This window comes from Populus alba, chromosome 11 (genome assembly GCF_005239225.2).
Source record: "Populus alba chromosome 11, ASM523922v2, whole genome shotgun sequence".
NCBI lineage: Eukaryota > Viridiplantae > Streptophyta > Magnoliopsida > Malpighiales > Salicaceae > Populus > Populus alba.
Genome location: NC_133294.1, coordinates 20,799,139 through 20,811,913, shown reverse-complemented (window position 1 = coordinate 20,811,913; position 12,775 = coordinate 20,799,139). Strand labels below are relative to the sequence as shown.

The 12,775-nt window shown below is 30.7% G+C and overlaps 1 protein-coding gene across 2 annotated transcripts; it reads left to right on the top strand.

Moving 5' to 3' along the window:
- Window positions 1-765: 765 nt before the first annotated feature.
- LOC118035687 (OVARIAN TUMOR DOMAIN-containing deubiquitinating enzyme 2) lies at window positions 766-5,686 on the top strand. 2 transcript variants are annotated; one of them, XM_035041301.2, is made up of 9 exons: window positions 766-922; window positions 1,305-1,388; window positions 1,496-1,541; window positions 2,776-2,884; window positions 4,057-4,148; window positions 4,246-4,308; window positions 4,665-4,783; window positions 5,200-5,275; window positions 5,380-5,686. In XM_035041301.2, the coding sequence occupies exons 2-9, from the start codon at window positions 1,324-1,326 to the stop codon at window positions 5,434-5,436; spliced, it is 627 nt and encodes a 208-aa protein (XP_034897192.1). In that variant the 5' UTR covers window positions 766-922; window positions 1,305-1,323; the 3' UTR covers window positions 5,437-5,686. The 2 variants fall into 2 exon arrangements, with proteins under 2 accessions (XP_034897192.1, XP_073268781.1); XM_073412680.1 differs by lacking the exon at window positions 766-922 and adding an exon at window positions 1,012-1,200.
- The last annotated feature ends 7,089 nt before the right edge of the window (window positions 5,687-12,775 follow it).

The following is a 12,775-nucleotide window of genomic DNA, read 5'->3' as shown; positions in this document are numbered from 1 at the left end:
AAAATGTTATTTTAATATATTTTTTTAAAAAATAACTATGATTATAATTACATTTATAAGCATTTTATTGGCATTTCATGGGAGCGAAAACCGTCCATACTAAAATGGTATCTCAATTATATCACAATTTTATTTTATTATATAACACATGATATCTAAATATTATCGCAATTAATTTAATTTTGATTTATATTATTTTATTTTATTATAACTTATGAATATTCAAATATTTTTAATAAAGTATAAATATAATGAAATACCCTACCTGTAAATACTGATTAATGTATAAATAAAATTTGATACAAAAGGTAGGTTAACAAATACACTATGATGCCAGCTCGAAGTCTCACCTTCCGCAAGAAGTATGATACTGTAGGGCAATATTAAACGCAATATAATAATTGATATATAATCACAATTTAGAATTTTATTAGTTTGATCTCTGCGCTTTGTAGGTAGAAGTTTAAATTCATTTCGAAGATAATAAAAAAAACATATTAATATTGTGAACGTTTTTTTTAAATATCATGTTTTTTAATTAAAAAAATGTATACATGTTAATTTTTTAATTTTAATGTTCTTATTATTTTTCTTTTTTGGAAGTTTCTCTATTAATAAAATTCTCTTAATATTGAAACTTAATTTCTCAATAAATTCACTGGTTAAGTTCAAGAAATAATCAATGTTTATTGTAAATGATTTTCTAATAAATATATTATTATTATTTATTATTATTATTATCTGTTTTTTCAGATTCTTCAGCCCAAGACACAGTTGAAAGCTAACAAATAGTAGATAGGCAATGGAAACCCCCGCCTTAAGAGGGAACATCAAAAGGCAAAAGCATACCGATAACATATACCAAACGACATAAAAATCCTTCTCTCTCTCTCAACCACTCCTCTTTTCATTTCCAAAACCTGTAAGATTTGTTCTTTATCTTATAACATCATTATTTCCATAGATAATTAATCTTTTGCCTGTTTCTTGCTTTGCTTTCTTTATCTTTTCTTGTTACTTGAAGTTACTTTGCCTTAAAGTTATGTTCTTGATATGCTTACTGGATCTATCAGCATATATGCTTCTTGTGTGCATTTTTTAAATTGCTTATAAAGCATTCATTTCCTTTTCTTGTTGTGTTTCTGCATCTGGGTTGGTTTTGCTTGGTGGAAATTTGGGTCCTTTTCAAGTTTTTGGAAGGTGCATAGTAGTTGTTCCAAGTTTTTAAATTCGGGTTCTTGTAAATTTGAGCACCTCTTGAATTACAAGTATAAAGCTGATATTTTACCTGGGATTGCTTTCAGGTTCTTGATTATTGATATAATGGAAGGAATCGTCGTTAGAAGGGTCATTCCCTCGGACAATAGTTGCCTGTTCAATGCTGTTGGGTAAATTCTAAACTATGATGCCTCTGTTTTCAGTGATTTCTTGTGTCAATTGAATGAGTTGCTGGTAAAGTCTTAACCTTTGATGCTGTTGTTTTGCTTGTTCGCAGCTATGTTATGGACCATGACAAAAATAAAGCTTATGGGCTGAGACAGGTTCTTGCTTCTCATCTTTATTTTAGCTTTGCTTCCAATATGCTAAATTTGTGTAATTTTTTAAACTTTTGATTTTCATTATGTGGATTGAGTGTAGTTAGAGCAACTTGATTCTTAAAATTTACATTTAAATACTTAGCATAAAGTTTCGATTTTTCAATTGGAAAAGGTGTTTACCATGTTCAATCTGGTAGCAATACTGTTTATTGTAGACGAATAATGTTTGTATGATTCCTGGTCTGGAATCACTTCTTAGATGTTTAGTGCACTGCTATTTGAAGGACTGGATGTCTAGATATTAATAAATGCATTCCATTTTCACTTTTTAATTTTAGTTTTTTCTTTTTGGTAGAAAGAATTGTTTTTATCATAATTAGAGATGCCTTAAATTCTCTTTGGATGTATTTTGGTGGATTTTGAAGTTGCAAAATTACAAGAGGAAGGTGACAAATAAAATAAGAAAATGGGTAGTTTCAGGGACAAAAAATGGAAATTTTCACCTATATTAAGTGGAAGCCATGGCCTCTACACTTAATTTAGATGTGAGAAGAAGGTTTTTATTTGGTGGATCCAAGTTGTTAGAGTTATTTGTTATTTAGCTTCTTTGGTTAACCAAGTGAAGATCGTTTTCTAGTTGTGAGAACAAAAATCGTTGGCATAAAAGTAACCAGTTTTGCTTTGGCATAACAAAAATTATTTGTTATTTAGCTCTTTGATAATATGTCGTGTAGGAATGGGTTTAAGGTCTTGATTAATTTTTCCCAAGCAATTCTATGTACTATGAAGAAGAAAAGATAATGATTATCACACAAGTCATATCCCGAGTTCAAGATCCTAATCAGCTGAATCAAAAAACACATGCTTCGTTATGGTTGTAGAAATGTGAAATATGCTATGGAAGTAGAATTCAGAATCAGTCCCCCTTAATTATTGATGCTATCAGTGAGTGGATCTGATTCTAGAGCAATATTTTGCATGGAATCTTTTACAGAATTGCTTGTCAGTTTGCCAAGTGTAAGGACATGTAATAGATTGCAATGGCTAGGCACTGACATTGCTGGAGTTGCTATGTGTTATCCTGAAGTATCATTGACGTCTTGATACTTTCCAAATCATTGATAAAGGAACAACTCATGCTTTCCTTCCACTTCAACAACCTGCATTATTTAAAGTCTGTACTCTTTTTTCCTATCTTATTTTCTTGATGTTCTTTGCAATCAATAATTTTTGTAAGGTTATAGCTGGAACAGTGGCAAGCGATCCAGAAAAATATAATGAAGCATTTCTTGGGAAGCCAAATGGTGAATATTGTAATTGGATTCGTGACTCTGAGAAGTGGGGAGGTAGGTTTAACTTTTTTTTTCTTGCCTATTGAAATGGTTACTGGAATGAAGTGATTAACCATCTAACAAGCTGCAGTGTCTGTGGGGCTCTCTTTAGTCAACAAAATTACGTTCATATTCAATATATGATGATCAAAATTTAGCAGCATATAGGAAAAGCCCCCTTTCACCACTGAGTCATTAGAGTCCTAGAGTTTGGCATCTTGACTTCATGAGCTAAAAGAGTTATTAAAGATAAATTGCCTTTTGCACTCATGTTTATCATTGGGAATCTAGTAGCTTTATGCAACATCACTCTCTATTCTCTTATACATTGCTTTATACCATGTTCCTTTATTCAGTGTAGAGAGAGACTTGGATTCTTGAATCTTTACAAAATAAAACACCTTTTAGTTTTTGTCTTCTCTAAAAGAAAGCTGTGAACACGTCAGTTTTGTAATTTGACTTCAATTAAAGAATTCTTTTTATCTCTCATAATAACATATTTTCAATCATATATAAAGAATTTATAGAACAAGGAATTTAAGACTTGGATTCTTGAATCTTTACAAAATAAAACACCTTTTAGTTTTTGTCTTCTCTAAAAGAAAGCTGTGAACACATCAGTTTTGTAATTTGACTTCAATTAAAGAATTCTTTTTATCTCTCACAATAACATATTTTCAAGCATATATAAAGAATTTATAGAACAAGGAATTTAATATTTTCTGCCTAGGAAAAGGGAACCTGTTTGATGAGGACACTTGTCTACAAATGTCAGTGCTGTAAAGGTGGAGGCATAGTTTCCTCTGTATTCTATGAAACCCAATGGGAAGCACTTGAGGAATTCCCAGCAAACAAATAACCTATAAGCTGGAAATCATGTCTGCAGTTTTCAGTAGAAAAATTGATATTCTCATAATGATCTAAATACTGGAATTGGAATCCTAAGCATTACATTTTAGCAGTAAAAGGATTGTTCAGTTTTGGCTTGTATTCAGTGTCTTTAAATTGTTTTGATTTGATAGGCACCAAATTATGTCTGCTTTTCTTGAGATCTTTATCCATTAAAATCTCTTAGGCATTCTTTTCCTTTCACAATCATGCACTAATTTCTGTACGCTTTTTAGATGTTAGTTGTTTGCTCATTGAACTATTCTGATTACTTTTCTTCTTGGTGCTCTCTCGTGAAGGTGCTATTGAGCTTTCAATATTAGCAGATTATTATGGACGTGAAATTGCGGCATATGATATCCAGACCATGCGGTGTGATTTGTATGGTCAGGTCAGTGTTAGTGATATGTTATTTTTGTTTGAAATATCTCCAACTTGAGCAGTACTTAATGTTTACGGTCATTTATCTTTATCTTGCTATTTGACAGGACAGGAAGTACTCAGAAAGGGCCATGCTGATTTATGATGGACTCCATTATGATGCTTTAGCTGTATGTTTTTTCACTTCCAATATTTTTATTTATTTAATTTTTAGCATGAGATTTCTTGTCAAAATGTAGAATTAAAGGAGGATATAATTACGAAAATGTGTGATCTATGGATCATGGAATGTCTATGGTCTCAGTCCCTACAAGGAAGATCTTGTGGTCAAACATGGTCCTAACCATCAGAGATATTGAACAGTGAGCTTATTATAGACTGCAGGATTGTTTAGTTTCAAATTCCCATGCTTGCTATGCTGTTATAATAATTTATTTAGCTCTTTCTGCTGTGCTCCATCAACAATGTGTTTTTTGTCCGTGTATCCCACTTATGGGACCCTTCTCTTGGTTATGCATACAAACAGATGTCTCCATTTGAGGGAGCTCCAGAGGAGTTTGATCAGACCATATTTACTGTACTGAAGGACAGGACCATAGGACCAGCTGAGGGGCATGCTCTTAATCTTGTCAAGGAGCAACAAAGGTATTATTTATGTAAATAAAATAGGCAAGTGCTTTAACACATTGAAAGAAGCTTCATACTCAGATTCTTTTGTATATCGTGGTCTAAATACATAATGGGACTGGAAGTAGATTACATCAACGGATGAAATACCCTCTAGACAAAGTCAAAATAATTCAGAGTCTAGAGATAAGCTTGATGACCGTGGATCATTTTTTGGCATCATAGTTCATATCTTCTTGAAAATTTATTTTCCTTTCTAGAATTTTTATGAACCAGATTTTAAGACACATCTAGGTCACAGTAATTCAGTTTTTGCTCCGATGCTGCTCTGCATTTCAAGGGCATTAGATACTTCCCTTCTTGTCTCCATAGGTATATGCTGATTGGTGAAACCTTGTAATCAAGAAATATTTATTTAATTCTATTGCTTGTAGGAAAAGAAGTTACACAGACACTGCCAACTTCACTTTGCGCTGCGGGGTATGCCAAATTGGAGTCATTGGCCAGAAGGTTAGTTCATGCTTGCTCCATTCTCCGTGCGTGCTTGTATTGAGGTTTATTGCTCCATATGTTGAGCTATTTTACTATGTTGTCATCTTCATGTTAATATGTAGGAGGCCGTCGAGCATGCACAAACCACTGGCCATGTGAACTTTCAAGAATACAGATGATAGTAACTGTGCAAACCAAACCACAGAAAACAGAAACGTCTTCTTTCTCAAGTTCCTCGGCAACTAGAGAGAGGATTGCTGTACTATCCAGTTTGTCAAGTTAATTTGTTTTATCAAGGAACCCAAATAAAGATGTTTGTGTGTACTTTTGTTGTTTTCGTTGCTTTGCTGTAACCCTAGCTTCTAGTTGTGTGTACTTGTGTCTGTAATCGATAAAATGTGTTTGGTAACATCTAATTCCTTGGTGCCAGCTAAATTCTTTTATGCTGCTTGCAAACCTGGTCTGAGTTTTTCCCACAGTAGCATAGTTTGGAAAATAGTTCTCATTTTAGTAGAGAAACAATGATCACGCCATCTTAGGTCGCTTTTTTCTACAGTTTCTATGGATTCACGTTCTTTCTTTCTGATATTTTTCTGATTGTATAGAGAGTTTTATCATTGGAGGAGCTCCGGTGTCTCTCCATTCTTTCTTTCCTTTTCTTTTTTTCATATCTCTCCTCTCTGGCCTTTTTTGGCCGCGGCATCTTTTTTTTCTAGCCTTTAGATCATTTTTTTTAATAGGATAATCTTGGTTTAATAACTCAGGTTGTGTTGATCCATGTTAATATTATTTTTTTTCTTGTATTGTTTTTACATTGATTTTGTTTTTTCATTTTATTTATTTAATTTTTTTAATTTTTATTTTTTTGACATAAATTGTATGTTTGGCGTGTTATCATAGGTTAATTTAGATTAACTAAAACTATTTTAATGGAGTTATTTCATATTTATGATTATAATTAGGTTGAAAATTAGGTTTTATTATTAACTCAAATAAAATAAATATTTTTATTTATTAAAAATACACTAGCGCTAAAAAAATTTTTTTAATTTTTTTTTCCATTAGTCGAGAAATATCTAGTGCAATCTATAATTTAATCATAACATATATAGATTGACTAGGCCTTTGAGCCAACTATCACGGAAACATAAGAAATGTATATATAGTTTTAAATGAAGCAGATAGACACGGTCCCTTCAATTGACTTAATTAGCCCTAATTAATCCGATCACTTCTTCCTTCATTTGTGCATTTATTAAGTGTATGCTTTTTCTATCTGCAGTTGCATGACAATGACTTGGCTCATGAAATGTTCAAATGGTCACTGTAGATATTGTCGGCCATGGCCATGCAACTTGAATCTTGTATAAACTAATGGATCTCATGGTCTAATATATAAAGCCTCTTTCTTTCCTTTTCCTTTTCTTTAATTTTATTGTTTTTTAATTTAATAGTGAGCTCTTTTTTCTTTTTTCTCCCCTTGATTTTAAGCAAAATCATCTATTAATGTTTGAATTTCATATATTCACGAGTTTTATTTTTGGTTCTATTTTTTATCATTTAAACCTGAATTGATAATATTAATAAAATGTTGTTCTAGTGGTTAAAATATTGTTATATTTTTGTAAGATTGAGAACACAAGTTTGATTTTTAAAAAATATATTTATTGAGAGGGATTAACCTTATCCTTTTAAGGTGTGAGGATATAAAAAAAAAATAAAAAATCCTAATTTGATAATGACATTAAAACTGCTAAATGGGATCCGAGGGGTGGCATGACTTTCCATTTACAAGTCATGCATGTAATAATTATTATTTTTTCTATAATTATTTCACATATTGGTTATCTCTGAGATAGCATTTAATTATTGTCAGGAGACAAAAAGGAAAAAAGAAAAAAGACATATATCTCACATACCTCGTATGAGAGAAATTTATTCTAAAACTGTTCTTGAGAAACTAAACACGTTTCTGTTTCATTTGTATTTGACTGTTATTATAAGTTTCTCCGTCTATCCTTTAGAATTTGAAGGTTTGTGCATCAAACACAAACCAACAAGCTCCAAGAAGGGGCCAGTAACACAGTATTATATATATATATATATATATATATCAGCCGTCGATGAAAATAAAATAGAAAAATCCCTGTATGCTTTTTAACATATGATTTGTTAACAGTAAAAGAAAAATAACATATTTTTTAACAAAGAATTAAAAAGAAAAAGGAACGATTCTTTTAGCAGTGAAACCAAAAACTGGTTCCTGTATATATGTATGTGCAGGAAAATGCAAAATGTATAGAGCTTGCTAACTTAATTAACTAGTAAAGCTACATATCTTTTTCCCTACAAAACAAAACTCTGTACAACAAGAACCCATAAATGGATCATCGTCCTATCCCTCAGCAAGATCAGCTCGTAATCACTCAGGTATACTCTGTAAATTAGGCCTCCAAGACTGCTGTTGTGGCTGATCATATGATCTATGATCACCACTAGCATTCATCAACTGGGACAGAATTTGTTGCACCGATAGTCCCTTTACTTCAGCCTTACCCAGCAACTCCTTGAGTTGTTTCTTAGTAATCTTGATCTTCACTGTTGTACTTGTTGTTGTTGTTGAAGAAGAAGATGTGAAATCTCTCAAGTTATTATGATCTTCAAGAGGCCCTTTCTCTTCTATGTTGTTCATGGCCTTCTCTTGCATGTCATGTCCTGAAATATGCCTCCAGAAATTTCCCATTTTTTTCTGTGTCTTTTGAGGGTGTGATGGCGTATGGATGTTTATGCAGAGAGAACAAGTTCTGGGCATGGAGAGGAATGGCATGTTATATAGGGAGGGACATGGTGCGTTGTAGAAGAAGGTGAGGGAGAAACAGTCAGACCTGATTTGTTGCCACGTGAGATGACATGTTGAGTGACCTGGCAAATGCTTGTGTTGACCATGTTGCCACTTTGCACGTGATGGCAGAGTTATCTTATCCATAATAAAGTTGCTGCTGGTGGGGGGCAGCTGTTGCCGGGGTGGTTGCATGGCTTGGCTCAGCTTGGCTTAATTTTATGTGGTGTTCTTCATCAATGGGGTTAATATGGTGATTCAAGTGTAATATAATATTTTAGGTCTGTTTATTTGGTGGATAGTAATTTTTTTAAAAAAATAAATTTTAAAAAAGTGAATTTATAAAAATTAAATTATTTTTTAATATTTAATAGTGTAATTAAAAATAAATTAAAAAACACTTTCTAGTATTTAGTTATATCATTAAAAATAAGCTGTAAAATAACTTATTAATATTTTATTTTTTCAAGTTTATTAAAATAATAAGAAAAAAATCTTACAAATTAAAAATTGAATGAGAATGAAATTAAAAAATATATAATTTTATAAATTATATTAAAGAAAATAAATAATAAAAATCAAATCTTGTTTTTTTTTTTAATGATTATCAGTATTTTATAATATAAATATTTAGTAATTATAGCTTGAGCACCATGAGATTTTATTTTATGAATAGCTAGATAGAAAAATATAAAACAAATTATTATGTAGAAATATTAACAAGGATAATCCTCTTATGTTTGAATAAAAAGTAATGATAAAAGGGTCCGGCTAACGGCTAGAAATAGCCTGGGACCAAGCCAAAACTAGAAGGACTAAAGAGTGGTTCTCTAGGTGTGAACACGGTTTGAGATAGAATCTTCAGGCTAAAAGTGCAAGTGTGAACGCAAACAAGCGAAAGGAATCTTTCACCTGGATGCCTTTTGCCACTGCACTATCCCGTGTGCCGTCCTCACCTTTATTATAATAATATTTAATTAAAGTAATTTAATTAATCATTACCACAATTATACAATCAAAGCTTATCCCCTAATTAATCTATTCCCTTCACACCAATCAGGATGGTCCTGTCCCTTTTTTCTTAGAAAATTAAATAATTTATATTTCTTTTCAGTATTATTTTTTCTTGTATAATTGTAGCATGAGAGGACCACGTTATTTATATTTTAGCATTTGATGTACATATGGGAGAAGAATAATGAAAATAATTTAGTTAGGAAGTCAATTCTTCTATCGCAGTACTTTCTTCGTTCAAATATGTGCAAAAATTATTATAATTCACATAGTATTTATATGATTAAAATAAACAAATAAAATAAATACTCACGCACACATTTTAGTTTTTAAATTCAACTTAATTAAGGCTTAATTTGTTTTTGTGTTTCAAAAATATTTTAGAAAAAATTTAAATTTTTTTTATTTGCTTCAAATTAATAATGTTTTTTGTATTTTTAAATCATTTTGATGCACTGATTTTAAAAATAAAAAAAAATATCATTTTTAATATATTTTCAAATAAAAAGCACTTTAAAAAACAATTGTACCCACACTTTCAAATAAATAAAATCCGAGAAATCCAAAATTTGATCATTGCGAGGTTTTATTTTTTAGTTTATAATGACAAGATTAAACTCATTTAAATTAGATTATTTTTAAATGATTTAATTAATTTAATTAAAGTCAGTTCATCCTTTTTATATATTAACCCAATAACCCAAGTTTTTTTTTTTTTTTTTTATTATTTTTTCACATATTAGTCCATAGTATTAGAACAGACAACTATGATATATATAAATTATAGGCAATTTCTATAATCTCATATGTTTGGATGTAAACTTGGGAAAATCCACACCTACTTCAAGTCTTCTCCTCTTTTATATATATATATAACATGGGAAAATCCACGCCTACCTATAGATATGGTCTAATTCTGCATGCACAATAAAGAAGGCCATGGAACTGATAAAACAAGGTTTATTAAATTGATCAGACGAGAAAGTTGCTGGCAGGCTTGACACTAAGTTGAACTTCTCCAGGATGGTTGGTGGGTCTAACTTGGCTACGTTCACTAACCTCTCGCACAATCGATCCCATGCATGCTTTATATATATATATATATTCAAGGAAACTTTATTTCTTAGAAAGTGTACTTCGAGGTTTAGGTAAGTGAATAAAATCATGATTATCTCATGCTTTTATAAAGAATATATATTCTGACTTGAATTTAAAATCTATTATATAAATCTTAAATTCTTTATCATCACACATGCTGCTTGGAACAATCACATGCATATTTTTTTTTTTTTTTGATTCAAGAAAACCTCACTCCTCGGAAAGAGTATTTTGTGGGTTCAGGTAAGCAAGTAAAACCTCTGCTGTCCCAGGCTCTTAAAAGAGGTGCACGTCCTGACTTGAACTCGATACCTGCTATGCAGATCTCAAATCCTTTGCCACCATGCCACGCTTATTGGGACAATCACATGCATACTGCTATCCTTCAAAATGCAAATCGAACCTCAAATGGTTAAGAACCCACTAAAAATGGATGCTTGCCTCTGGCTGCCCTCATCCTCCACCCAACTTAATGGGCTCCTTACACGTGGCACCCCTTCCCTCATTGCGTTTCTATGGTTTTTTTATTATTTTATGCGAGAAACTAATCTTCAAGGATCTTTACTGATGAGAAAACAGAGTGGTTTTTGAGGAAGAAGGAAGAGGGGAGATTAAAATAAGATGAATCTAAACACTTTGATGGCTCAACAACATGAAAAACAGCTACACTGTGATGCAATCCTGAGAAAAAAAACTCAAATAAATTAACCAGACCGGACGTACGTGTGCTAGCTTGTTGTTTATTATATAATATATGGTCTTAAGACTAGATCAAATGACTCAGATCGATCTATATATATATATATATATATTCTTATTTAAAAACGTGTTGAAAGCCTCCAGAAATTGAAGAGAGCTTTGCTACTTCCTTGCCTCTTGACTCGCAGAGGAAACCCTAACCAACCGTACCATGCAAATCATCATATATATATATATATATATATATATATATATATATATATATATATATATATATATGTGCCGATGGAGAAAATGCTTGGAAATTGTGTGCCATATATTTGGGATTTTCTTGGGTTGACTGTTTTTCATTGGCTGTTATGGTAATCTTCTCCTGTTCCAAGTAATTATCATTTAGAATATATAAATGTTAATTTATTATTTACTTTTTATTCCATTTTATGAGATAAGAACAACACATATTTAATTCCCCTTAAGGTAACTAACTATATATATTAAAACTTTAAAGTATTACTAGCTCCTTTATTATATGTCTTTTGACTTGAATAGAAAGGCAACGCGCATCTTGATTGAGAAAAAAAATAATTTTTTTTTTTTAAAGAACACAATTTAACTATACTTTTTTTTTAAAATACGACTGAAAAACCTAAACACACCGTATCATGCAAATGAAATGTTATATATTATGTAGTCATTAGAGAAATGCATGGACAAAATTGTATACCATTTGGGAATTTCTTGGTTTGACTGTGTGTTCGTTGGCTGACTCGAGATTGGAAAGATTTAGCTAAATCAGTTCGTCAAAGTTGTGAATTCAATAACAATCAGTCAACAACTTGATGCTTCGTTTACTCGCTCAAAGTCATGTACATTAATTTAAAAATAAAAGTTTCTATAATCCCGTAGATTAAATATTTTCTTCTTATTATTAATCTATTATTGTGTTATGATATGGATATTCTATATTTGACTAGGCAACAAAAACGAAATTGTCTTGATATATGAAAACTAACATAAAAACATTTTTATATGAAGTTTTAAAAAATTCTTGTACGATTATAGTTATAAAACAGGTCAAAATCACAGATTGACACTATGCATGGTCTTCCACCACCAAAACTGCTGAAAATTGAAGAATTTCACGTACACAACACCTTTTAAATGTCACCAAGAATTTGCTTACTGTAACTACAAAACATTCACAGAAGCGTTGAGCATTTCCTTGTGTTGGGATATGAATTAGGATTATACGAAAAAACAGTCTATTTATAGTATTTGCATTATATTATCCGATCCAATATTTTAAAGTCAGATAAATAGATTAAAAAAACTAAGAAATGAATATTTTAAGTGATCAGGCGGCGAATAAAATTTTTTAAAACCTGATCAACTTGATCAAACTCGTACAATTTAATTTTTTTTTTTTTTATATATTTATATTTGATATTTTTGAATTAAATATTTACTTATATTTTATTTAAAAATATTTTAACTCCAAAGTTTTTATTAGTCAGTTTCCTACTAAATGTTTTTACATGAAAATTGAATAGGAGGTATCTAAAATTTAATAATGGTGCAATGTATGAAAATTAAACCTAAGATTGAAGTGCCATGACACTTATATTCCATGTTGTAAATTCACTTCTAAAAATATACCTATAAAAATTAACAATATAAACTCAATTAATGAGTATATGTAATATCCATAAAAAAATTTAGCCTAACATGATATATCTAACCCTCTTGGGTTAAAAAAAATCAGATTTACAATTTATAAAATATTAATCAGATATAATTATCAATCCAAATCCTACCCCTATAACTATAATATGTAATATTTATTTCGGCCCATGAAAAAATCTGGACTA